Below are 27,465 nucleotides of genomic sequence, written 5' to 3'. Positions count from 1 at the left end.
TGAACTCATCCGTCTTGCCGACGTCCACACGGAGGAAGACATGCTAGACAAACACTTGAGGAACACAGCAGGCAAGCAGGGCACTTGAGACGAAGAACGAAAGAAGGTCCAAAAGACAGAAGGACAAGTGAGGAAAGAGACGCACGGTAAAAAGACATGGCATTTAACTTGTGTTCTTCCGTTTGTGTGTCACTTAATTTTTACTTTGAAGAAATATGGCCATTTTGGGGATCGGTCCAATTTACTGTATGTCCTAGTAATCTCATGGCAACCTAACTTGCTAGAAATGTTGATTCCACTCTGCTGTTCTCTTACTTTTTATTCCGGACTTTCGTCCAACAATATGATCGATATAGATCAGGGATCACCAACTTCTTAAAGCTATGAGTTGCTGTTTTTTTACTGGTTAGCCAAAAAGGCCAACAGGCTAAACTGCCATATATAAATGATAGTTTTTTTTTTTAAATAGTATTTTGGAAGAATATTAAAGACACTGATTGTGTCAATGATTTCACGAATCAATTTCTCTAGAAAATTCTGAGGTCATGAGATCGAGCCTTCTGTGTGGAGTTTGCATGTTCTCCTCCGGGCACTCCAGTTTCCTCCCACATTCCAAAAACATGCACGCCAGGTTAATTGGCTGGTACAAATTGTCCCTAGGTGTGAATGAGCGAGCGAGTTGTCTGTCCCTGTGTGCCCTGCTACTGGCTGGCAACCAGTTCAGGGTGTCCCCTGCCCACTGCCTGGAGATAGCTGGGATGGGCTCCAGCTCCCCCGCAACCCTACTGAGGATAAGCGGTGCAGATAATGGATTGATGGATGGATGGAATTTCTCTAGAAAATGTCAATGACTCAGTACTGGTGAGCCACTTTCAGGTGTTATCAGGGGGATACCTGGTGCCCATGCGCACCATGTTAGTGACCCTTACGTCAAGATGATGAATACTAGTGCTACTAGCATACATGTCAACCTGTACGTTTTTGCCATACAAAGTACGTTTATTATGCCCTTGCACAATAGTATTGCCTTTTACACGCTGGTTAACTACTGTTAAAAGAAAATAACTCTGAAATTGTTTAATTGATGTTGGAAATGTCAGGAAAAAATGTTAAAACGTCATATCGTCACGTCATATTGTCAAATATAAAAAAATTGTGAATATGCTTGATGGCTGTGTTTTGCTGCTGTTGGTGTCAGTGGATTTGTTCAGACCGAGGACAATCGACTTTGGCCTGGACGGATCTATTGACACTAACAAAGATGTTATATAATGAAATTGTGAATATGTTTGATTTTCGAGAAGGTTTGTTCAAACCTCACTTTGTGTTTGCTGTTAAAAACGTAATATTGGAATATAATATTGTGAATGTGCTTAATTGCTGTTGAGATTGTCATGATTGTTTTCTGTTTTTAGTGTCAATAAATTTGTTCAAACCAAAAAAAAAAAAAATGCATATTAAGACGTGTACGACGTACAAGAAAATCTGTACGGAAAAACACAAATTTGTCAATTATGGGTACCATCCGGTATACACCGACTATCACAAAACGGCAAATCAATCCAGTCTAATGAGTTCGCCGCGGTATCGTTTTTTCCGTTGCAAACGAAGCGAGCGGTTTGATGCTACTGCGCGCATGCATCTGCCGCCTGGGGATTTCCCATCATTCTGAAAAAAAAATATGGTGTAAGATTATTTTGTATTTTGTAAGGGAAAATACGACAGTTTGTTTGAGGTTGACAGGTATGTACTAGTAATACTACTGATGGTTATACTACTGTTAATACAGTTCTTCTTCTTTTGATCCCGCTTCTAAATGTTCCCCTGCTGTTCTTCCGAGGTACATCAATGTAGAATTTTGTTAATTGCACAAGGTCGGAATTTATTTGGGTTCTTGTGCTGTTTTGGACACCTTATTTCATCGTACATACTGTACTGTGCATTCTACTGGCATGGTTACCATGGAGATACAATGCTTCGGTTGAATTTCGCTTTTGTCCAAATACAGCCCGAATTTCTTAGTCGATAAAGAATGATCTTTTTTTATCACAATCTGTCTCCTTCTTAGCTTCTGACGACTGATCAATTTATTATGTCTGAGCAGATGCCTCCACCCCCGCCCATCCCCAAACCAAGAGCTCGGTATTCAAGGGACCACATGGGCTCCACCTCTCCACAGGTCGGCAGGTACATGCACACGTACATCCATTCCTGTTTTTGTAAATACGAACTATTTAAATGATTACAGGGTGTAGTCAACAGGTTAAGTTCACTAACGAGTTCACATGATCTCTAAACTGGATCTACGGTTTGATCACTGACACAGTTCTGAAGGTAACTGAGACACCAGCGTAAACCAGGAGAATTAGCTCCGCAGACTAAGCATCCGGACAGAGGGTCTTTCTTTTTGGGATATCTTTTGAGCTACTGTGTAGTTCTGTATTGCCGGGGCCTAAAAATTCTTCCACCAGTTAGTAGTCAGCCACTTTTCTCAGGCCTACTCCAGTTCTGAACAACGCTATATACCCGCTATGGGTAAATCCAGCTCAATTTATCTTTTGTGTGGTCACCCAAATGCTTGAGTTTCACTTTATTCTACCTGACTTCCAAGGAGATTAATATAAATTAGTTTCCATCGTCCAATCTCTAGAATAAAACGCACAATATGAGACTAGAAATATCCATTTGAACTCAGGAGAGTGTGATCAGTCGGACCTCGATCCACGATCTGCCCCGTCCTCTCCACACAACCCTCTTTTGTCAAGACCAGAACAGAGACAGGACCCACTTGCGTATGTTTCTCTCAGTTTTATTGGGAAGAAGGGAAAGGATTGCACACACGATCCGGTGATCGCTGGTCGCGGGGAGCAGGTTGCTCTGAACACGGAAGTTGTACTTCCGTGACGAGCGATGCCGGTGTCGGGAGCAGAAAAAACAGGTCAGTTGCCGGGACAGGAGAGCAAAAAACGTGGTCGAGATCAGAAAATGGGTCGAAGCCGGGAAACAGACGGGAGCCAAAACAGGAGTGAGTCAGGGTCAAAAAGCTTAGCGTAAACTGAGGTTCACAGACAGACTGACAACCGGTGACAGAAACACGGGGGTTTAAATAGTGACAGGGAGCCAATCAGAGTCCAAGGCAGTTGGCGCCAAAGGAGCTGGCACAGGTGCCTCGCATCAGTAATCATGACATCCTTATTGTAAAGAAATCACAGACTAGGGGTATTTAACATTTTTAATGGAACACACTTGTAAATTAACAGAGTACAGTACCATATTTATAGGAAACTGCAGCTTGTATCCTTGGGCAAAGTTTGGCTCTAAGGGTGATAAGACCATCTGGAACATAAAGAAAACTTAACTCAACAGTAGGGTCTTTGTAACATTGAATGCTTCACTTTGTAGCAAATGAATAAGAAATGTATTCACAATAATCCCAAGAGTTACTCTATTGGTTGTATCATTTGATCTCAACAGAATGTATCTGTCTTATCTTGAGTACAGTACAGTTGTTTAGCCATTTCTCTTTTTTTTTCTTTTTGCTTGTCATGGTGGTGACGTTGAAACAATCACCACCATTTGATCAGGTCCACTAATGTACCCCATATGTTTTTTGTTTTTCAGGAATCAAAATGTTTCAAATGGAGTTGGGACAAACACAGGTACACACTGTACACACTAACAGTCTTTCTAGCTCTAATCGGGCAAGGGAAGAGGTAATGAAGTCTCGTCAACATCAGCGTCACAAACTGGTTTTTGAAACTAGTTTAGAACCAGTTCCTGACCTAACTAACACACACACACTCACACAAACACGTGTATTTCGAAATATATTCCATTATTTTCTCTATTCATCAACTGACAATGTAATTGTGTTTTTATTCCCGTCAGATGAAGTTGCTGGGTCACCTGTTGAGGTTCCGCAAATGGTAGCATTTGCTGGCGACTCTGCTTCAAGCCCTGCGCCCACATCCGTGCCAACCATACAGAGCCTAGTTAACAACATAGCTAACCAAATACCTAGCTTAGCAGAGGCTGCTAGCACAGTTGCCAGCCCTACTGAGGCTCCTAATGCCAGCTCCCCTAGCCCCCCACCTGCCAACTTGAATGCCATCGTAAACTCTTTATCAAACATACCCAGTTTAGCAGATATGCTTAACATGGTGGCTAACTCGCCATCCCAATCAGTCAAAGGCCCTCCATTGCCACCAGCTGGTAAATTAATCAATGTTGATTTTTTTTTTAGGTTTGAGATGATGTGTAAGTCACTGTTGGGTTTTCTTCTTTTGGTCCAGAAGCTGTTGTTGTGGATGCATCAGCACCAGGAGAAGCAAACGTTGGATTTACAGCACCAGGTGGTTTGAATTATTATTTACTTCTTATCTGTTAGTGTGGCGCAGAGGTCGGCAACCTATGGCACGCGAGCGCACGGCAAAATAATAATGATTTTTTTTTTCATGCGCATTTTTAGGTGAAATTTAGACATTTTCAGTTGCGCGCTGTTTTTTAGAGGTTTTACGTTATCGTCCCTCCTCCTCTGCTCCGTGTGTGAGCGTGTCTGTGCCGCGCCTCGCAGAGGAGGAAAAATCTGTGTTTGAACCCACACACAGCGTGCGATAAATGAACGAATCACAACACCTCCTCCAGAAAAAAAATCTCGTTCTTTTCAGCCAGCGTGGACGGATGACTTAGGCTTTGTGCAAAAAATGACGTGGTTGTTTGTGCATTATGCCTCGAGAGCGTTGTACCTCGCACGTCAAGTGTTAAGCGTCAGTACGAGACGAAACATGAATTCAAGGACGAGTCTGGCAAGGCGGAGACATTAAAACGCGCTGTGTCCAGGTACGGCAAACAAACACATACCCTGAAAACCTTTGTCACTGCTAAAAACTACACCACTGAAGCAAGCTATCACATTGCTCACTGCATGGCAAAGCACGGAAAACCATTTACTGATGGCGAATATATTAAAGGTGTGTGTGTGTTTCAAGTTTTGATAGTTTCTGAAATAATATTTTATTGATGAATGGTTCGGTAGCTGTCCAAATCACTTGTTTTTTTCTATTGTAGTTCATTGTTGATGAAGAATAGTTGAAGTCATTGATGTCTACAGGCCTTTCCACATGTTGCTCATATTCATTTTTTAGTTTGTTGATGTACAAGAATAGTGGAGGTTAAATTGGTCAGTTATACAATTCTAATGTCTATCCATGTTTTATATTCAGACTGGTGAAAAATGACAGCTCTGCTTGATATAAAAAAATTGTTGTGTGAGTCATTAATCTTGGTGTGGCACACTGATTTACAAGGACATTTAAAAGTGGCACTCCACACTGAAAAAGTTGCTGACCCCTGGTGTAGCGTATGGTGACACACTGCAAACGTTGGTCCTATGCCCTTGGGAAGGAAATCAGACACACTGACTTGAGATGAAAAAAGGCTTCTTGACTCAGCTCAAGTGGTCTGGAAGGGAATTTTATTTTTAGCCAAAATGATGCTGACGCAAACAGACGATTGTCTCAGAAAAGTAGCATGCACTGGTCAAGAAAATTTCAGGGCATTTATCTCCTTTCAGCCCACCGGTCATGTTTATTTTTTTTCACCCTGGTTCCTGACAGCTAGACTCACTTATCAGGTACTCTGAGACCCTCTCAGACTCTGAAGGAGAAAAGGTCCAATACATGATATGTTCACTAAACCACCAATGATCATTTTTACAATGTACTAGCAGGATAAATCTCTTGTTTGGATTTGACATTCTTATTTCTTTCCCTTCCTGCCTGCACCTCCAAACTTTACAGATGAAGACGACGACGATCCTTCCATCAATGTTTTAGAAACTTGGGACGATGACGTTGATTCAGAATCGTCCAATGAAGATGACATTTACCAAAACTGGCCGGCTTCTTCTGTGGCTAACGGACCAATGAAAGGAGACCTGGTTGACAACCTACTCAACAGAAGAAAGTAAGTACTTCGTTTTACTGATTGCTATACCAAGTGCTACGTTCTGCGCCAAAACTGGTATTCATTTCTTCCAAGACAACACTTAATATATACTACATGTCCCCAGTTTGAGATCAGTTGGAGGCATATGTTGGTCTGGGTAGTAGGGGCACAATTTTCCATTGGTGTGTCTTGGGCAAGTATAGTCCAGGCCAACCAACGTATGTATCCACCGTGTCTCGAACTGGGGACCTTTCGCGTGTCAGGAAAATGTGCTAACCACTGCACTACAGAAACACTGAACCTAATTGGGAGACTTGATATGTCCGCCTTTAGCATACCTGATATTTGAATGATATTTCTTGTTCTGCCGCATCAGCTCCAGTCGTTCGACTAGTGTGACGTCCCCTCGGCCAATTCCGCCTCTTCCTATCGATGTTGCCCAATCGTCAAAAAATGGGAAGCTTTCCAAACGACAGACACCAAGGTACATACAGAATAAATGTTTTTGCCATTCTGGTTCTCAGCATTGTTACCGTGCTGCCGTTGTTTTATTTCCTTTTTCAAATACTTTCATTGATGTTTTTTTGCTACCATTTTGGTGGTTTTACGTCTATCATCTTCTTTGATGATTGTGTCATTGTCGATGTCATACTCATTGTATGATTTTTGATTTTCTAGTTTTTGTCGCCATTGTTGTCGATGGCATAATTGATGTTTAAACACTACCATTGTTAGCATTTGCGTTGGATGTCATTTACGTCTTTGTCACTGTTGTGTTATGGCTTTGGTGAAGCATGGCAACGATTCGAGTGTCCAGGAAGAAAGGACACAGACCGCCTACCGTTCCGCAAAGCGCTGTTGTCCGAGCAAGCTGGTTGGACGTCTGGAAGGGCTTCAGGTAGATGAACGAGCTTCACATTTCTATGGATATCAGCCAGATGTACATGAAGCTAAATGTGCCGATTCAAATGAAACCGGAATTTACGACATTGCAAGAGATTCTGGTCCCCATTAACCGTAAACAAAGGATTTCAGTACTCCTTTTGCCAAATAGATTACACATCCTATCAATGTTTCAATAGCAATAGCTAGCCTGCGTGACTGGTTTCGGAAAACTGTGAAAACAGAGCTGGTAACCAGAAGTAACTGAGCTGACTAAACAAAGAAACTAGCATACAATTGCAACATGTACTTTGCAATACATCTTTTGGGTGGTTGACAGACTTAACCATCAAACTTAAAGATGTTTATGATTGACTGATCCATTTGTAATAGATAATAATAATAGTTTTTTTTCTTGTTCAACAAAAATCCACTTTTAGACACAATGTGTTTTGGGCCACTTTGGACGGACAGTTGATGTCTCTGTGGAAAAAGCGCACAGTAAGTGTTCAGTCCAAATTCCACATGTGTTTTTGTTGTAATTCTTAAGTGTTCATTTTTCTATCAGGACCAGTTCAGCGAAGTTCTCTTTCACGTGTCCAGCATCACAAATTTGAAGAAACTTGAAAGAGGAAGGTTTTCCATTTACTTCAAGAAGAAACATTATGACTTCATGGCTCACAGCGATGGTCAGATTTTCAAGCTTTAATACGCTATTTTTTTTCTCCTCAACCTGATAACGTTTTTCTGACGCTGTCATTTTCCAAACTGCAGACGTACAAGACGGTTGGGTCCAATCTCTGCTGGCATCAAGGGGTCAGCCCTGCCCTGCCTCCTCAGATCTCCACGGGGCTATCACAGTCAAGGACCCCAAGAGCCGCTTCTATGCTGCCGTCTGGGGCCACGACTTCTGGATTTACCAGAACAAAGACAGCTTCCAGCTGGGCGTGGCCTGCTACAGCATTCCTCTTAACCTGGCCACAGTCCGGACTACTGGGAAACACTCGTTTACCCTCACCACTCCGTTCAGGACCTTCAAGTATGCAATCAGCTCGACTGTGTTGAGAAAATGGCCCTAATTCAAACCAACTGTCTTACTTCATTGTCCCGGCTGCCCCTCAACAGCCTTTCGGTCGATTCTTCGAAGGAACTGTCGGTCTGGTTGGAAGGTTTGTCCTCGTCCATTAGCAGCGCTCTGTCCTGCAGCCAGGTGGCAACACGCGTGTGGAAGAACCCCTCCAACCGGCAGTGTGCCGATTGCGGTGCTGGTGACCCTGAGTGGGCGGCGGTAAACCTCCTGCTGGTCATCTGTCACAGCTGCGCAGGTGACCACATCCACACAACGGGAAAATCATTGCCAACGGGCTCACAGCCTGTGTTCCCTCTAAGCTGCGCGCGTGCGCAATTGCGCACTGCTCGCACATGCTCAGCGCACAAGAAAATCTAGCCAGCGCACAAAAATGAGGGCTCAAAATTACTAATTAAGAAGCGACTTAAGTCAAAGTTACAGTGCATGAAGGTCAAAATACACGGGTTCCCCTGACCTTGTGTCCTAAATGCGGTATTTTGAAGTCGAGTCGAAGTCGAACGAAGTTGAGTAAAGTTAGTAGAGTTTGTCGAGAACCGGCTTCTTCGGCTCGGCTCACTAAAAGGAACCGGCTCTTTCGGGTCCTAAACGGCTCTTCGGGTTGTTTTTGCTTCTTTAATCCCAACATGACCAAATATGATGTAAAATTATGCACAAAATGACTTAAAGGAAGGGGGGAATAGAACAAAAAAGAAAAAAATACCAAAATGAAAAAGTAGTGAAAGGCTGAGACAAAAGTAAACAAAAGGAAGAGAAAAAAAGAAGAAAATATTTAGAAAAAAGCCAGAAAAAAGGGAAAGAAAGAAATGTAAGAAAAAAGTAAATGGAGAACAAAAAGAAAAAAGTAACAGCTCGGGAAAAATAAACACAATGAGATTTTTTTTTTAAAGGAATTTAAAAAAAAGTAGAAAAAAAACACGGAAAAAATAAGAAAAAGTTTGTGTTGCATTCAAATAATTTCCAATGATATCAAGTGAATCTTGTTGCTAACATTGTACTTCCTCTAAAAAATGTGATTAAGTACAGTTTTGTATCTTACAACAGACTAAATAAGCCCCCCAAAATGATAATATTATGCGACAAAATATGTCAGGAAATAAAAAGAAATGGATATCCTGTGAAAGAATTGTAAGATCAAACGACAAAATAGTACATGAGTCAATTCATTCAAAAGACAAAAATAATTTTGCATTGCCGGAACCTCAGCAAAATGTAACTTGATGTCAAGTTTTGGACATGTTTGATCATTAATTATCTTGCCACACTTGGGATTATGGTTGCTCACTGTTGTTTCAAGCATTGCTCACCGACTTTGTGTGAATGCTCAGACCTGTGAAAAATTAGAGGGAACATTGCTCACAGCTATGCCCTTTTTTCAGGGCAACACCGGGCTCTGGGCAGTACACTCTCCAAAGTGCGCAGTCTGAAGATGGACAACAAAGTGTGGACCGAACCACTCATACAGGTAATGCAGGACCAGGAAACCACAGTCTGGAAAAGGGTTGTTTAATTTTCTCTAGTTCTGAAATTAACTAATCTTTTACAGCTCTTCGTTGCGCATGGTAACCGTCTTGCCAACCAGGTGTGGGCCCCCTCTGTGCCTACCGCAGAGCAGATCGGTCCGGAGGCGTCCGATGAGCAAAGGTCCACGTTCATTCAGGACAAATACAGCAAGGGACGCTACCGACGAGTGCACGCCCTAGCGTCCTCTCCACAACTGATGCAGCAGAAGCTGCGTGAAGTGGTTTGCACTGGAGACGTAGAAGAGACCTTCTCACTTATCTGCTCAGGGTCAAAGGTAACATACGAGGGAATCCATGTATATAGTTCTCCTAAAAAGGAGGTACAGTAAGACCTCGGTTATCGCGGTTAATGGGGACCAAAACCACCCGCGATAAGTGAAAATTCGCGAAGTAGCGGCGCACCTTCGGAAAAAAAAAAATGTTTTTTTTTTTAATTATTCTTTTTAGACCCGGTTAATGGGGAACAAAACCACCCGCAAAAAGTGAAAATCTGCGACGACCTTTCAAAAAGAAAAAAAATAAATAAATACATAATTTTATTTTTTTAATTATTATTTTTTTAGACCCGGTTAATGGGGAGCAAAACCACCCGCTAAAAGTGAAAATCTGCGAATTAGCGACGCCCCTTCAAAAAAAAAAAAAAAGAAAAAAAAATCTCATCTCATCTCATTATCTGCACCGCTTATCCTTATTAGTGTCGCGGGGGGGCTTGAGCTCATCCCAGCCATCTCCGGGCAGTGGGCAGGGGACACCCTGAACTGGTTGCCAGCCAATCGCAGCTGCAAATCACATTAGTTCTCGCAGCTAGCTGCGTTCTTCATCGACGCACGAGCCGAGTGATCCACCGCTAAGAGTCGTACAGCTGGGCGATTTTACGTCCGCCCGTGGACGATCGGAGACAAATTCACATCGCGCCGTGTGACGCTGCGTCCGCCGAACTCGCTCCGTCGCGTGGCCCGGGAGTGACCACTGCCGCGAACGTCGAACCGCGAAGTAGCGAGGTCCCACTGTACTCACCCTCCTTGTTGTATATGAGGCACTTTAACAGGTTCCTAAAACATACAATAGACTTGGGATGCTCTGCACCCGAGATATGATTTGCAACCTCAGTGGAACTGTTTAAATCTAGGCTTAAAACACACTTCTGTTCTATAGTTTATGAATGATCGATATTTCATGCAGGCAATATCTGTGTATTATTTGTTATTACAAAATCCATTGCAACCCGGTCATCCTGGAAAGGGGATTACCTCATGTGCAGTACCTTCTCAAGGTTTCTTCATTTTCCCCATCTTGAGGTTTTTGAGTTTTTCCTTGCCTTCATGTAGGTTTTAGATCAGGGGATGGTGTCAAAATAGTCTGTAGTTTGCAATCATCTGTCTGTGCAGCCCTTTGAGACTCTTTGTGATTAAGGGCGTCACAAATAAACATGACTTGACTTGACTTTGGTATGCGACATTATCTATTCTGAATTGGGGATCGCAAAGCGAAACTGCTGTATAGTGAGGGATAGAATAGAATAGAATATGCCTTTATTGTCATTGTTACAACATGGGATATATTATAACAACGAAATTGGACGACTCCAGGTCCACATTTTACAGTGAGGATAATGAAACAAAGAGATAAAGGAACAAAGAACATGTTTTAACTGTCTTTGTTGTAAACAGGCTCTGCTTCCTCCGGGGGGGGGGGGGCGCTGCTGATGAGTAGGGTGATGGACAAACAGAAATGGTGGATCTAACTGGATGTTTGATCTTACAGTGCACACAGTCCGGTGTATTTTCCCAAATTGCTCAGATAGTAAACTTATGATAGTAAGCTTCCGAATCCACTGCACCCCGGATAAAAACTTTAAATTAACTAAATATTACATCGAAAGTAATACATATTTGTAATATACATTTCTACGATTATATAACTTTATAAATAAAAATACATGTAAAGGGAAAATAAAACTCTATTTACCTTTGGTGTGATGTTGGTTGATTGGAGAAAATTATGTGACCTCCTTGTATTTAATAATAATTGCAAGCTTCGTTTCTATGGTTATACATGTTTTTGTTTCTCCCTTTAGCATCATTGCAATCCCTGGACCTATACGGGATAAATACAGTACAAAAAATTAACTATTGTTCAGTCTATAATAATAATAATAATAATAATAATGCATTTTATTTAAAAGCGCTTTTCAGGCCACCCAAGGACACTGTACAGACAATGAAAAAATACAATTTAAAAAGTTGTAAGCGAAATAATAAATAAAAACAAGACATAAAATCATAAAAACATAGGAAATGGAGAAGCTATGTGTTGTAGGCAGTCCTGAACAGGTGTGTTTTTAGACGGGACTTAAAAGTGGAGAGAGGTGTGCAGTTTTGGAGGTCCGGAGGTAGATTGTTCCAAAGCTTGGGAGCAGCGCGACTGAAGGCTCTGGCTCCCATGGTGCTCAGGTGGGCAGGGGGCACTGACAGTCGGAGGGAGGACGAGGATCTGAGGGAGCGAGTGGGGACGTGCACCTGGAGAAGGTCGGACAGGTAAGGAGGAGCCAGGTTGTGAATGGCCATACATGTATATAGGATCAGTTTGTAGCTGATGCGATGCTGAACAGGAAGCCAGTGTAGCTGTTGGAGAACGGGGGTGATGTGCTGCTGGGAAGATGTTTTTGCAATGATGCGAGCAGAGGCGTTTTGAGCCAGCTGAATTTTATGGAGGGACTTTTGAGGAAGGCCGAAGAGGAGAGCATTGCAGTAGTCAAGGCGGGATGTGACAAGACTGTGGACGAGAATAGCAGTGGTGCGGGGGGTGAGGGAAGGGCGGAGTCTGGTAATATTGCGGAGGTGGAAATACGGATTTCCTTGTGATGGTGTTGATATGTGAGTGGAAGGTAAGCATGCTCTCCAGGATGACACCCAGACTCTTGACCTGGGGGGAGGGGGACACTAAGGAGCTGTCGATGTTGAGAGAGACATTGTTTACTTTGGATAAAGTGGATTTGGTGCCAAGAAGGAGGAATTCTGTTTTATTGGCATTTAATTTAAGAAAGTTTGTTGTGAACCATGTTTTGAGTTCGGAAAGGCAAGAGGTGAGGGAGGGAGGTGGGAGTATGGAGTTTGGTTTGCAGGAGAGGTAGAGTTGGGTGTCATCAGCAAAGTAGTGAAAGTGGATATTAAATTTGCGGAGGATATGACCAAGAGGCAAGAGGTAGACGATGAAGAGAAGAGGACCTAAGACAGATCCCTGGGGTACACCTGTGGTGACTAGGGAGGGCTTTGAGGTGAAGGATTTCAGTTGGACAAACTGAGTGCGGCCAGTGAGGTAGGAATGGAACCAACTGAGGGGAGTATGGGTGAGACCAATGGAGGAGAGTCTATTGAGGAGGATAGGGTGAGAGATTGTGTCGAAGGCGGCGCTCAAGTCTAGGAGGATGAGGATGGAGACTAAACCGGAGTCAGATGCTATGAGGAGATCATTTACAATACGGATTAGGGCAGTCTCTGTGCTGTGGCAGGGGCGGAAACCAGACTGAAAGGGCTCATGGAGAGAGTGGAGGGACAGGTGCCAGTGGAGTTGAGCAGCAACAGTTTTTTCAAGGATTTTCGAAATAAATGGAAGGTTGGAGATGGGGCGGAGGTTGTCAAAGTTGTTGGGGTCAGCACCATGTTTTTTCAGTGTAGGGGTAACAGCAGCGGTTTTGAAAAGTGATGGGACAATACCAGAAGAGAGTGAGGAGTGGATAATGGCAGATATGAGAGGAAGCAGGGAAGGGAGGCAGGATTTAACAAGGGATGAAGGGAGGGGATCGAGCTGGCAAGTGGTGGGCTTCGATTTGAGTATAAGGTTGGATAATTCAGCAGTTGTGGGTGGAGCAAAACTGGAGAAGAAGTGACAAGGAGAAGGAAATTCAGATGGGGAGGGAGCAGACAGGTTTTGATGGAGTTGGTCATGAATCTTAAGGATTTTGTGATTGAAGTAATCCATTATGGAGTTGCAGGTTGTTGTGGAGTACAGGTGGAGGGGGAGAGAATTTGGTGGCTGGAGGATTTTGTTCATGACAGAGAAGAGAGTTCTTGAATTTCCTTCATTGGAAAGGATGAGGCCGGAGTAGTAGCTGGATTTGGTTTGTGCAATTTGGTCCTTGTATTTAGCAGTATGGGTAATGTACATGTCCTTATGGATGGTGAGGCCGGTTTTCTTATAGAGTCGCTCGAGTTGGTGGTTCTTTGATTTCATTGTCCTAAGAGCGGGTGTAAACCAGGGGGCAGATGTGGAGAATGAGGCAGTCCTGGTTTTCAGGGGGGCAAGAGAATTTTGAATATTTGTGAGGCAGGCATTGTAGTGAGCGGTGAGGTCATCCGGGCTTGAGAGAGCTTCTGGGGGCGGGGAACGGTCAATAATGGAGCAGAGGGTGTCAATGTTGATATTTTTGATATTACGAAAAGAAATGAGACGGGAGGTTTTGACAGTAGAGAGACAGAGTACGGTGTTAAAAGTGAGGAGGACATGATCAGATTCAGGAAAAACATCAGCAGTGGGCTTGGAGGTAGAGAGGCCAGAGCAGCAGACCAAGTCCAATGTGTGGCCTTTAATGTGGGTGGGGAAGTCAATAAGGCTGTGTATCCCGAGGCTCTCCAGGCAGGATGTGAAGTCTCTGGTGAGTGGCAGGTTGGGGTTGTCCATGTGAATATTGAAATCTCCCAATAAAATTAAATTTGGCGAGAGAGTGGATAAATGTGTAATTAAGCTGGAGCATGGCTCTGTTTTCATGATGCCATACCGCAAACCAATAGCGAACCAGTATTTTATAGGACGTCGACCAATAGCAGACAGGCATCTTGGAGACGTAACTTGTCATACGCACTAACACAGCAACATTCTAATTTTACGGACTCTGCCCTACTTCCAGATGATCGTTAGTAAGTTTAATTTGTTCGTAAGTAGGTTCAGTGCTATATTTTGTATGATTAAGGTTTGTATAAGTAACATGTATTGTTTTGTACTAAAACATAAACATTTCTCAAATAATATGCTCTATAAAGATAAATGAAGTTGAGTTTGACTTACTTTTGGAAGATGAGCTTCAAAATTTAGGCGACTTCCTCCTCCGTGGTAAAAAGTGGCTAAAAAAAGCCATCCAACTATTTTCTCAACCGCATCAAGCTTTCCTATTCCACTTTCGTTTCAAAAGAAACGTCTCGCCTCTTCTTTACACTTTACACCAACCATATTTAATGGACGCACGAGATATTAAACAATAAAAATGTCAAAGTTCTTAGCGCACTGGAGATAGTATAGGCATAGTATAGACAGTAGAGAACGTTTACACACGAACTCGGAAGAGGAAGCGGATTTTTTTTCCTTCCGGGTATCTAAAAATGTTTGTATCTACCGTTTATCGTAAGTTGGATGGTCGTAGGTAGGGGAGCGTCTGTATATGTTTTTAGGCGCATGAAATAAGAATACCACACCTTAAAGCACAGGTGTCAAACAGGTGGCCAGATCAGGCCTGCTAAGGGATTGAATCCGGCCCGCGAGACAACACTCAGAGAAGCACAAGAGAAAAACAAGCTGCAGGTTGAAATATGTCAACTTGATGTTCCCAAAGCCAGGTGCCTCTCACAGAGACACTGTACTTGTATTTATTTCTCTCTCTCTCTCTCTCTCTCTCTCTCTCTCTCTCTCTCTCTCTCTCTCTCTCTCTCTCTCTCTCTCTCTCTCTCTCTCTCTCTCTCTCTCTCTCTCTCTCTCTCTCTCTCTCTTTCTCTCTTTCTCTCGATCTCTCGATCTCTCGATCTCTCTTTCTCTTCCACCCCTTTTCTCCCACTCTGTCTCTTTCACCCTCTTTGTCTTTTAACCTCTTTTGCTCTAACTTCCTTTTTTCCTTTTCTCTTTCTCTCTTCCTCTTTTTATACCCTTTGCGCATTCTTTTCTCTTTTCTCTCTTTCTGTCTTTCTATTTCTCTTTGGATTTCTTTCTTCCTCTCCCTTTCTTTTCCCCCTCTCTCACGACTTATTATCTTTTGTTTCTCCCTTTTTAGCTTTTGTTTCTCCTTTTTTAGCTTTTGTTTCTCCGCCCTCTCTCCCTTTCTCTCCCTCTTTCTCTTATTTCTTTATCTCTTCTCTTTTGGCCCCCGACAGAATGTTTGTTCTATCGTGTGGCTCCCAAGTTAAAATGAGTTTGACACCCCTGCCTTAAAGTGAGAACTTCACAAGGCGGGGACGGTGTATCCTGGGGGTTACTGTGTTTTGGAAATTGCACAAATGCCAAACCAAAACACATAAACTGCCAAAGAAAAGCTCCACTGGGAGAATTTTTTTCTCATTTTGATGCTCAATTCCATTCTTTTTCATATATTAATGAATTTTATATTTTTGGCATAGTAAACAGCACCACTTCCTTTTCAGGTGTGTCCAACAGACCCTCAGAACCCCTCGGCTATCCATTTGGCCGAGAGAGCCGGGCAAGCGCTGCAAGCTGAGCTACTCCGACTAAATGAGTACACAGGTCCAACACGCCGTGGCACATTCACAAACTCACCACCAAACACGGAAATTCTAACATTTGTTTGTTTTGTTTTTGTTTGTTTGTTTTATTGCAGAGGTTCCACCTTATGTACCAAAATCAGTATATAGAAGATTTGATTCTGCTCCCTCAGGTAATCAAAGTTTTTTCAATCTATAACAGAGGTCATGATGTGGTGCTGACGGGCAGCCTACGGATTGGTTTTGAAAATATCTCACTTGTGATGCGTCATTGTAAAATTTGATGTCTAATATTCCTCTTTTAACCACACTTGTAGAACAGGGGTCGGGAACCTTTTTGACTCAAAAAGCCATAAAAGCAAAAAGTAAATTTGTTTTGGGGGGAGAAAGCCACACCATATATTTTAAGACAAAATTCGAAAAAAATAAAATAAAAAAAACGTTCTCCGGACAATAGCTCATTGTCCAGCGCATTTTAGTTCATTGGGTGATGTTTGTTGATTTGATAAAATCTAGGAAATAGTAATAATGCCAGAGCCTGTGTCCCATATCAATATACTGTCACGAGACTGGACCAGATCAGAGGCAGGAGGCAGGAAGGATGAACTCAATCGCGTAACGACCAGATACTTTTATTTAGCAAAATAAAAGTCGTCCAACACTCAGGGACAAAACAAAAACAGGCTTACAGGCAAACAGGAACTCAGACTAGGAAAACCCACAAAACAGGCTTTTACTCAGAACGGGCAAACACAGGTTTCCTCCGAATCAAACAAAACAGGATAGAGCAAAACAGAACAGACTAATGCAGAACAGAAAACGCAATGAACCAGCTACCGGCAATACCTAAACCCCCCCTTAAGAAGCACACACGCAAATTAGGCGATCTGCTACAGCCGGTGCCCAGGGGACGGGGCCACCCGGTTGCCACGGTGACCATGCTGGACATGACATATACTGCACCACTTAAAATGTGTCAACCTTCTCCAGTTAATTAAAAGTCTTACGGCTCATTTTAACTGCCATTTGTGTCCCAAGTAATTAATTCAAAACAAGGTGAAAGCAAAGTCCTTTCGTAAAAATGTCACAACATTCTACAAACCAGGATCACGACTATTACCTTTGGCGCAGACGGCACAGGGCGAGAGACAGAAGGAAGTGCTTGCGTTCTGTGCATAGCTCAGCCCATCCCTACCGCTCACTTACTCATATTGCTCTGGGTGTTCTTCTGGCGTTTTGACACGTTTATAGTTGTTTTATCCGGATTTTCATCATAAAGTTTCTCAACTCGAAACGTGGATTATTTTATGAGCTTCCATATAAAAAGCTTTGTTGGTGTGACACCGTGACTGTAAACTGTAGTTAGAAATGTATCCTATATACCGGACAGTACCATGGTAAATTTTATTCTTGACTATGCGTTTTTTTGTATCACATTTGGCTTTTCTTGGACCAAGTTAGAACAACATGGAGAAAATGTGCCACATGTGAATTTTTGTATCCGAGCCATATGTACTCATGAAAAGAGCCATATATGGCTCGCGGGCCATAGGTTCCCTACCCCTGTTCTAGAACAACAACCGGGTGATAACATAAAAATACCGGTAATATGGTAACAACACAGTAATTACATGATAGGTTGTTATTTTTAAAAAAGCATTGCAACCTGGTAGACTTTGACGCTAATCATAAAAGGTTGGTGACTCCCGATTTGTTATGTATTATTACATATGAAGGCGAGGAAGACGAAGAGCTTCACGGCAAACTGGAAGAAGATCGTTTCCTCTTCTCTTTGGAGAACGACTCCGCGGCTTGTGATGTCCTGGACTTACGGGAGGTTCTGTCCCTCTTTCGAAAAGACGGGTAAGTGGGATTGCTTGAACTTGACAAGCTAGATGACGGAACTAGTGCCTGGAAACTTAATCTAGCTTCCTTTCTTCAGCAGAACCTTTCAGTTTGAGCTCATCACTTTGAACAATAATTTCATTTGCGTGGCCGACAGCGAGGACGAACTCCTAATTCATCTGGTCCATATTCTCAAGGTCTCGACAGAACATGAATTGCGACAAAGAAAACTAACGTCACCTGGTTAACTGACACTCACGGAACTGTTTTTCAGGTGATTCTCCCAGCCGGTGTGTCCTACGCTGAGGTTTGCGGAGCTATAGGTGTCAGTAAAGTGTGCGTGGTGGAAGACAGCGTTGCCCCGGATAACTCGGAAGCCTGGTTGCTGCTGTGGGACGGCGGGGTGAGCGTCTATCGTATTCGTAGGGACCAAAATCAGATGATCAAGATGGACCTAAACACACTTAGTCATCATGGTAACAAACCTTTATCGTTTATGTCAATTTTCTCAAGACTGTGATTAATTGTTTATATTTTAGCTATGGATTCGTCTGAAGACATCATCACCATGGTCCTGGGAAACAGGTGGGTGGAGACACCAAAATGCAAGCACTGGCAGTTGTTACATGGGAAAGATTCAGATTCAGATATACCGTATTTTCCGCACTATAGGGCGCATCGGGTTATAGGGCTCACCCCCAAAAAATAGTTTTTGGTCCTATATTTTCCATACATAAGGCGCACCGGATTATAAGGCGCTACAATGGGAACGTCGACAAAACAGTCAGATAGTTCAGTCAAACGTATTACCCCCTTAACATTCCGAATGCTTGCAAAGACACAAATACGTGTCGAGAACACGTGCGGATGCGGTGTCCGTCACTCAAATGCATCGTTCCATCATTCGGAAGGTTAAAGTCTTGGGATTCAAGAAATGCCAACCATTCCTTAGTTTCTATTTTCTTTTTCGCTCGCAACTTTACTGTATATATGACAATAAACACTTGGAATTGAGTTTAATTTAAAAATAGACACTCCATTCCATCCATTATCTGCACCGCTTATCACAGAAACATCGAGTTCAGTCTGAAACAAGATACAGGGATAATATATATAGCCAGAGTAGCTCACCGAAGTCGTTGTGTTCATAATAATGTGCAGCCGTGGTCCTTTTATATCCGTGAGTTTAGTAAATCCAGGAGAATAAAATATTTACAAATACAAAATAGTAAAAAAATGCTTTCTGTATGCCGTCAGCCACGTGCTATACGCATTTATCTTTTTCGGCCAATTGCAGGCTTTGTTTTGCCGTTCAAGCCAATGCCAGCCTGTAAATGATAAAAAGGATCCGCCCCTTGACCTCCGAATAACTTTAGCCAATAGTGATCGATTCAACTGATGATTGACACGTCTTTTTTGGCCAATTGCAGGCTTTGTTTTGCCGTTCAAGCCAATGCCAGCCTGTAAATGATAAAAAGGATCCGCCCCTTGACCTCCGAATAACTTTAGCCAATAGTGATCCATTCAAATGATGATTGACACATTGGTTAGCCAATGAAACGCCGGTAAATAAATCCCAGCATACACCGCGGACTACTTGGCGTTCGGGGGAAAATCTAGTCGGCGGCTGCAAGTTAGTTGCAAGACTTTGCGAATTAATTTTGTTCCATAAATAAGGCGCACTGTATTATAAGGCGCATGGTCAGCTTTTGAAAAAAATAAAGGCTTTTAGGTGTGCCTTATAGTGCCAAAAATACGGTACTTTATTGTCATTCGTGTACACGTGTATACAGAACGAAATGTCGATACATCTGACCCGCACAGTTTCCTTGAACGTCAGCCGGGATAGATAAGTTTAACCATGTCTTCGTCAGAATTCTAGCGCAGCAGTTCGTCATCTCGCGGTTCGATGTTAGTTCCAGTTGTAAATGGTCCAGTTTATTGTCCAGAGAGCGAACGTTGGAGAGGAAAATGGATGGGAGAGGCGTTTTGAAGGGTTTAGCCTTTAGCCTAGCGGTTAGCCCGGCCCGACAACCTCGCTTCCTCCTCCGGTCACACCGCTCTCTTGCCACTCTGCTTCGCTGCTTTCTAGGCCGCTGGGTCTTGTTGACGTAGCACTCCGAGGCTAAGTAAACACTCCCGAGTGGTCGTAGCACCGAGCGCTTGATTTCTGAATGATCGCATATCCAGCAAAAAAACTGCGATCGTATATTAATCTGCGGTTTGAGTTGACTTTGGTCGCCGTCAAAACTGAGTCGAAGACTGGGTTTTATGACCAAAGTGTAAAAAACTGTAGCGAGCCGATGTAGCCGCAGCCGAACAGGGCGCCGCCATCTTGGCTTTTTCAAAGCTGCAGATATTTTAAATTTTACAGCCTGTTAGAAGTCAATTCATATTTTTTGTAAACACCTTATCACACAAAGTCTCAAAGAGCTGCGCAGACCACCATTACAACACCCCCTGTTCTGAAGGGGCTGCACATGAGGTAATCCCTCTCCAAGATGACCAGGCTGCATTGTATGTTACAAAGGAATCAACAGACACTACACAGTTGTCATCAACATTAAAAATAGGTACCATAAATTCCGGACTATAGAGCGCACCTGATTATAAGCCGCACCCACCACATTTTAAGAGGAAACCCGATTTTGTACTTACACAAACCGCACCTGTATACAAGCCAAATGCGCCCACATTGAAAAAATGTAACACAAACACAAAATTAACCCAGACCCGACTTTAAGTCCCGCGATTGTAACTGAATATCCTTCATTAAAGTACACAGTCCAAAAATCACAGCCGGCAAAATAAACGCAACATGATACCGGTACTTAGGGTTTGATGCAGACCTGCAGAGTCCGGGTCCCGTTGAAAGTAATCCAAGGAAAAAACTGTATATTTCCAAAGGTATGGGTGGAAAAAATATATATCCACTATTGTCCGCCGTGTCCACATACACTCACCTTTACCGGTCCCCACTTCCCGTCAGCCCTTGTTTGTTACGCCCCTTCTTTTTAGTTCGCCCGTGCAAAACATATCAGAATAAGTGTCCAAAATAAATACAAATAAATACATTACAAAAATATACAGTTGCAAATACATATTATACATGGTTACACATATTTACAAAGAAAGACGGTACACCGAGAGAGTTTTCAAAGCTTTAATAATAATAATATAACTTTCATCCCAAACGGTGCCTGTGACAGGGGAGTTAATGGTAGCAACACGCTAACAAGACGCTCGCAACACAGTAAACGGGTATGTTAAAAAAACATACCGTACTTGTAAAAATCACGGTAAACCGTCCTCATCTTCCTCCTTAGAACTGAAGCCATCAAAGTCGTCTTCCTCAGTGTCGGAAAGAAACTTTGTCATATAGATGTCGTCCCACGCTCCCGCAGCCGGACTCGCGCCGTCACTGTCGCTGGAACTTTCATCCACTCCTGATTCTGTGCCCTCCTCTCCGTCACGCAGCACACCGGCTTTTCGGAACCCGTTGGTGATGGTGGATTTTTTAATGCTGCCCTACACTGTCAGGATCCACTGGCAGACTTGCGAAAAAGTTGCCTTTCGCATGCGGACAGTTTTAGTGAAAGATTTCTTGCCACTAGTAGAGCCAAGAAGTTGCAGTCTTCCTCGGCGCATTATTTCCACCGGTCTAAATCTTACCTTTTGAACTCGAGCGCCGCTGGCGGCCGTTAGAAAAGTTACATAAGTTGGCCGCATCACTGAATAAGACGCAGGGTTGAACGTTTGGGGAAAAAGTAGTGGCTTATAGTCCGGAATTTACGGTAATTGTCAGGACCAGAACAGAAACAGGAGCCTATTGCGTTACGTTTCTCACAAGTTTTATCAAAGGAAAGAGGAAGGGCTTCGCCCACGATCCGGCGTTCGCTAGGCACGGGAAGCAAGTCGCTCTCGTACTCGGATTGTGATCCGAACACGGGAGTGGATCTTCCGTAGCGAACGATGGCGGTGTCAAGGACGGAAAAAAAGGTCAATAGCCAGGAAAGGAGAGCAAAAACATGGTCGGGGTCAGAAACGGGTCCTAAGCCGGGATGAAAGAGCAGACGTGGTTGGGATCAAAAACGGGTCGTAACCGGAGACAGACGGGAGCAAAAACGGGAGTCAGGGTCGAAAAGGCTTGCCTAGTATACACTGAGGTTCACAGTCGAACTGACAAAAGGGGACAGATAGGAGTGGGTTTAAATAGGGACAGGTAGCCGATAAGATTCAGAGGAAATTGGTGCCAACACAGATGAGTCACATCAGTAATCATGACAGGTAATAACAGAATGTCCAGTTGACAGCTTCCTGCCTCAAAATCTTGACCAATGCAGCAGGTTCTCGGGATTGTTATCTCTCCATGGCAAGACAAACCCAAAGAATACACCACTAAAACTAAAACTACCAGATGACAAAAGAACGCTTAAGCTCCTTACTGTTTCCCTGAAAAATTCTTGAACTACTCCATAAGAACTTGACCACCAGGCAAGAGAGTTGGTCTGTTTACATGTAAACAATAATCCGATTAAAAACGCACTATTTACAGTATTTCGATTAAAAAAACACGTAAACTCACACAATGCTCCGATTAAGGTTTTAGTCTGACTGCAAGTATTTCAAAATTCCGTATTACAATAGTTCGATATGTCCCTAATTTTTCTCATGCATGTATACGCATTCGACTAATCCGATTGCCTGTGCCCACGCCCAGTTTCTCCTAATCGGGATATATTGATGCTCCAAAGAACTGTAGGACTTGTAGTACAGAAACTATTGATAAAGGCATTCTACGTCTTACTCGGTCAAAAAGTCTTTTGTGCATTGGTTAATTTCTCTCAAACATTTCTATTTTATTTTCGGGCCCACGGCAGAAATGTCAGTTTTATCCATCCATATATAGTGTAAGTCTTTGTTTTTGGCAAGTTATGTGCAAGCACATCTTGTAAGCACAAGGTACACAGAAATGGAGCACACTTTCAGAGCACAGAAAAAAGCAAGGTACTTTGTGGAATTTGTTGAATGACACTAATAAAATCATCCTTTTATTCATTTCAATAGTTAAAGCCAGAAACAATGTATTTTTGCGTAATGCCGTCGCTCCTCTTCGCCCTTGTAGTTTGATTTCTCGCTAACACTACGTTTGTATATATATTATTTGTTTTTTGTCAATGCGTGTAAACGATTCATTCTGATTACTTCTGAAATGTCAAGAACCCGGACAGGAGGAGAACCCAAATGCGTGACGTTTCTCACACAAACTTTTATTTTACGGGAAATGGGGCAGTCATGCACGTTAACCCAAACGCCAGTGATTTGGCGTTTGTTGTGCGGAAGACGTAAGGCAGCAGTCTGGCGTGGAATGACAGGAAGCCAGAGGCTGACGAGATCGATGCCAATTGCATGAGCAGATATCGGACTGATGGGGTCGATACCGGACAGGACGGGACAGACAGGATTGATATCAAAACTGGATATTGAAATTAAACAGGACAAACTAGACGGGAACGAAACTGGAGATCGATATTAAACAGGCCAAAATAGACAGGAACAATACCGGACAGCAAACACAAGCAGGAAACCGGACAGAGTCGAAACCCACGTCTTGCGGGTGCAGAGGTTCATTGACGGACTTACAAAGGGTGAGTGAGAGCACTCAGCTTAAATAGAAGGGAAGCCAATCCGTCAACGAACCGCAGCTGGCGCCACACGGGCGGGGCCAATTGGGCGCCATGGCAACCGTGACAGGAAATCCAATATTTCGTTTTAAATTGCGTTATTGCCTGCATCCTAATACAAATACTGACTCCACTACAACATTCATAACAACAGACAAAACAGGAATAGTCTGAGAGGAAATTATACTATTTTGACTAGCAAGTAAGGCAAACTTCATTCCTCCAAAGACAAGCATACAAAGCTCACCTTGCAAAAGTAAGACTTGGAAGGTCTCCGATTGTTGCTTTGGTATGTTTGCAGACGTGTTTCACTGCATTTTGATGAGCATGCAAGCTGCGGCAGATGGTACCACCTCATGCTAGACGCGCTGGCCAAGCAAACCCTTCCAGAATTTCCTTCAGCGTCCAACCCGACTCTGTATCCTATGAATGACCTCCAGGAGATGGAGTTGGTGCCTCTCGCCATCCAGCGGTGCATCCAAAATATCAATAACCATGGTAGCATCTCCTTCACGGAACATCTCCTGTCCATACATGTTTCAATGAACATGTTCCCCTGCGTGTGTTTCAGGTCTGGAGGTAGAGGGCGTGTACCGGCGCTGCGGGCTAGCCTCCAAAGTGTCCCAGATAGTGGAGGCCATGGTGAAATCCCCGGCTTCTGTCAAGCTAGAGTCGGACGAGCAGGGTGTGCTGGATACTGCCTCCGCCCTCAAGCAATACATACGGCAACAGGAAGTGCAACTCTTCCCTGAAAGCCAGCGCAAGGACTGGATGCGTGCTGCTGGTGTGTAGTACAGTTTTTGCTAATAAAAGATATTAATCCGGTCTGAAATATGGGATAACAAAGTAGAATTGCCTTAAGCGGGGGATAGAAACCTATGTTACTTAGATAATGCCTCCTAAACCCTCTTCTACCCTAGACAAAAACTTCAAAATAACAAAATAGTATACAACAAATACCGTAAATTCTGGACTATAGAGCGCACCTGATTATAAGCCGCACCCACCACATTTTAAGAGGAAAACCGATTTTGTACTTACACAAGCCGCACCTGTATATAAGCCGCATGCGCCCACTTTAAAAAATGTAACACAAACACAAAATTAACCCAAACCCGACTTTAAGTCCCACGATTGAAACTAAATGTCCTTCATTGAAGTACACAGTCCAAAAATCACAGCCGGCAAAATGAACGGAAAATGATACTGGTACTTAAGGTTTGATGCAGACCTGCAGAGTCTGGGTCCTGTTGAAAGTAATCCATGGAAAAAAGTGTATATTTCCAAAAGTAAGGGTGGGAAAAATATATATCCACTATAGTCCGCCGCGTCCACAAACAGGTCTATCTGTTCCTCACCTTTACCCCACTTCCTGTCACCCCGTGTTTGTTCCGTCCCTTCTTTTTCATTAACCCGTGCAAAACATATCAGAATTAGTGTCTAAAATAAATACAAAGAAATACATTACAAAAATATACAGTTGCAAATACATATTATACATGGTTACACATATTTACAAAGAAAGACGGTACACCGAGGGAGTTTTCAAAGCTTTAATAATAATAATATAACTTTCATCCCAAATGGTGCCTGTGACAGGGCAGTTAATGATAACAACACGCTAGCAACACGCTCGCAACACGGTAAATGGATCTGGTAAAAAAACATACCGTACTTGTAAAAATCACGGTAAACCGTCCTCATCTTCCTCCTTAGAAATGAAGCCATCAAAGTCGTCTTCCTCAGTGTCGGAAAGAAACTTTGTCATATAGATGTCGTCCAACGCTGCCTTATTCCAAAACATGCTAGCAACACGCTTGCAACACAGTAAATGGGTCTGGTAAAAAAACTTACCGTACTTGTAAAAATCACGGTAAACCGTCCTCATCTTCCTCATGTGCTGCGTCATGAGCCTTTCTTTTAACATTTTGCATGATGAGGGTATGTTTACGCTAATTTAATTTATGCACAAGCCAAGAAGTTGCAGTCTTCCTCGGCGCATATATTCCACCGGTCTAAATCTTACCTTTTGTACTCGAGCGCCGCTGGCGGCCGTTAGAAAAATTACAGGAGTTGGCTGCATCACTGTATAAGCCGCAGGGTTGAAAGTTTGGGGAAAAAGTAGCGGCTTATAGTCCGGAATTTACGGTACTACTTATGCGTAACATACGTGCAAATGATCAAGTAACATTAATAAACATATGTGTGAAAGAGAAAAATTTTTTTTACATTTGGTGTGACATAACTTGAGCTGGTACAGTGAAGTTTGCAAGTGGATGCAAAGGGAAGGAGTAAAAAGTGGTGGCAGATTAAAAAATGAAATATAGTTAAAAATCCTCCACTTGGAAGGATTGGTCTGCCATTCGAGAATGTCCTTGTTTTAGTGGCTTCGTTATTTTACATAATAGTCCAGTCTGCCGAGTGTATTTTAGCAAGGGGAGGGATTTGTATACCTTTTTGTATTTCTTGATAGTTGTAAACTTCGTTTCCATGGTTATCATCACTTTACCTCTTCCCTTAGCAGCCCTTTAGCTTTGGAACCATAACAAATAAATACAGTATGACTAAATGAATGAAAACTTTTATTTCGAACATTAAAATAAAAACAGGACAAAAGCAATGAGTCAACAACAAAATAATGTCACATAACATGTTCGAAAAGGGGTAGTCAGAAGCAGATGCTTATTTTTCCTACCCCAAAAGATACAGTATTTTATTGCTGCAGAAGAAAAAAATCTATACAAAGCACACGAGATACCAAACTGAGTGAAAAAAGAGAAACGCTGTGGGCTGAACTACCTCCCACAATGCCTATCTGTAATTTCATGATGCCATGACCAAACCAAAATCAAACGAGCATTATATATGACTTATTACAGACACACCGCAAAGTCTCTCACAGTATGTGTATGTTTTAGGGCACAATATACCTTTTGAGGACGCCTTATCCCAGGGGTCAACTGTAGTTCCTTTGTTTCTTGGATGTGTTCCAGCCAATCATTTGCTGTCAGGACCAGAACGGAAATTGACCCAATTTCGTTACGTTTCTCACAAGTTTTATTAAAGGAAAGAGGAACGATCCGGCGTTCGCTAGGCGCGGGAAGCAAGTCGCTCTCATACTGAGTTTGTGATCCAAACACGGAATTGGATCTTCCGTAGCGAGCGATGGCTGTGTCAAGGACGGGAAAAAAGGTCGGTAGCCGGGACAGGAGAGCAAAAACGTGGTCGGGGTCGGAAGCGAGTCGAAAGCCAGGAAAGCCAATCAGATTCCGAGGCAGTTGGGGCCAAAGGAGCGGGCGCAGGTGATTTACATCGGTAATCATGACATTTGCAGTGTTTGAACTTTCTGGACCAGGATTTTCTACCGCTGTCCGAGTTGGAAGTTGTTTGATATTAATATTTTTACTTCCAAACACTTTCTAAGTGATTTTTTTTTTTGTGTGTCAAGTAATTCCAGATGAGCTCGACAGGTTCTCGGCCTACCGACGATTGATACGGCAGCTACCCTCTGACAAACAAGACACTCTAAACGCCTTGTTTGGACACTTTTACATGTAAGCATGATTCCGAATAATCTACTTACATTTGAATACGCTTTTCCATACTTAGTCGATCAAAGCTTACTAATTTGTTGGTTCCTTGCCAGGGTCCAAGCGTTCTCTCAGGTCAACAAAATGTCAGCCCACAACCTGGCCCTGGTTCTGGTTCCGTCCCTCTTTCACAGTCTGAATGGTGACCTGCTCAAGTTGACCCGTGAGCTGGTCTTGTATCATGCACCACTCTTCTTGGTAGGTGTCGCGCCCGCCGTGTACGCCGGTGGTCTTGTTCAGGTCTCACCGGTACCTTGGAACACTTTGCAGACTCACCGGAAACAGCAGCAGAATGAAAAAGAGGAGCTCACCATTCTCTGATGCTGAATTTAATTTATCAGTTGGTGTTGTCTGTCTTGTTGTTTGTCATTAAAGATGATTCAATAATAAATAATTAATAAAATGCCAGACTGTTACCTGGATCTG

General features: G+C 42.9%; 1 protein-coding gene and 1 pseudogene across 2 annotated transcripts; one reads left to right on the top strand and one right to left on the bottom strand.

The window, feature by feature from the left end:
• LOC148349119 (arf-GAP with Rho-GAP domain, ANK repeat and PH domain-containing protein 1) lies at positions 1-27,461 on the top strand. Of its 2 annotated transcripts, none has more exons than XM_088321489.1 (25): positions 1-146; positions 2,105-2,187; positions 3,622-3,659; positions 3,889-4,212; positions 4,293-4,352; positions 5,799-5,964; positions 6,323-6,430; positions 6,740-6,844; positions 7,269-7,329; positions 7,397-7,517; positions 7,603-7,867; positions 7,954-8,153; positions 9,295-9,380; positions 9,462-9,713; positions 15,843-15,942; positions 16,037-16,093; positions 17,657-17,783; positions 17,866-17,962; positions 18,040-18,241; positions 18,305-18,350; positions 23,751-23,947; positions 24,021-24,233; positions 26,898-27,003; positions 27,096-27,237; positions 27,310-27,461. In XM_088321489.1, the coding sequence occupies exons 2-25, from the start codon at positions 2,105-2,107 to the stop codon at positions 27,358-27,360; spliced, it is 3,207 nt and encodes a 1,068-aa protein (XP_088177615.1). In that variant the 5' UTR covers positions 1-146; the 3' UTR covers positions 27,361-27,461. The 2 variants fall into 2 exon arrangements, with proteins under 2 accessions (XP_088177615.1, XP_088177614.1); XM_088321488.1 differs by having other exon boundaries at positions 17,863-17,962.
• Positions 10,148-10,294, bottom strand: LOC148349120 (5.8S ribosomal RNA; annotated as a pseudogene).
• Positions 27,462-27,465: the final 4 nt, after the last annotated feature.

The sequence above is a fragment of the Urocampus carinirostris genome, chromosome 17 (assembly GCF_059441175.1).
Source record: "Urocampus carinirostris isolate Australia breed hairy pipefish chromosome 17, RoL_Ucar_1.0, whole genome shotgun sequence".
In the NCBI taxonomy this organism is placed as follows: Eukaryota; Metazoa; Chordata; class Actinopteri; order Syngnathiformes; family Syngnathidae; genus Urocampus; species Urocampus carinirostris.
The sequence above is the reverse complement of the archived record's forward strand: the minus strand, read 5'-3'. Positions and strand labels throughout refer to the sequence as shown.

Excerpts from the sequence above, each read along its gene's own strand:
- LOC148349119 (XM_088321488.1), top strand. The coding sequence starts at position 2,105 with ATGCCTCCACCCCCGCCCATCCCCAAACCAAGAGCTCGGTATTCAAGG. Across the intron at positions 5,965-6,322 it reads AACCTACTCAACAGAAGAAA|CTCCAGTCGTTCGACTAGTG; the intron begins GTAAGTACTTCG and ends CTGCCGCATCAG. Across the intron at positions 17,784-17,862 it reads TCCCTCTTTCGAAAAGACGG|CAGAACCTTTCAGTTTGAGC; the intron begins GTAAGTGGGATT and ends TCCTTTCTTCAG.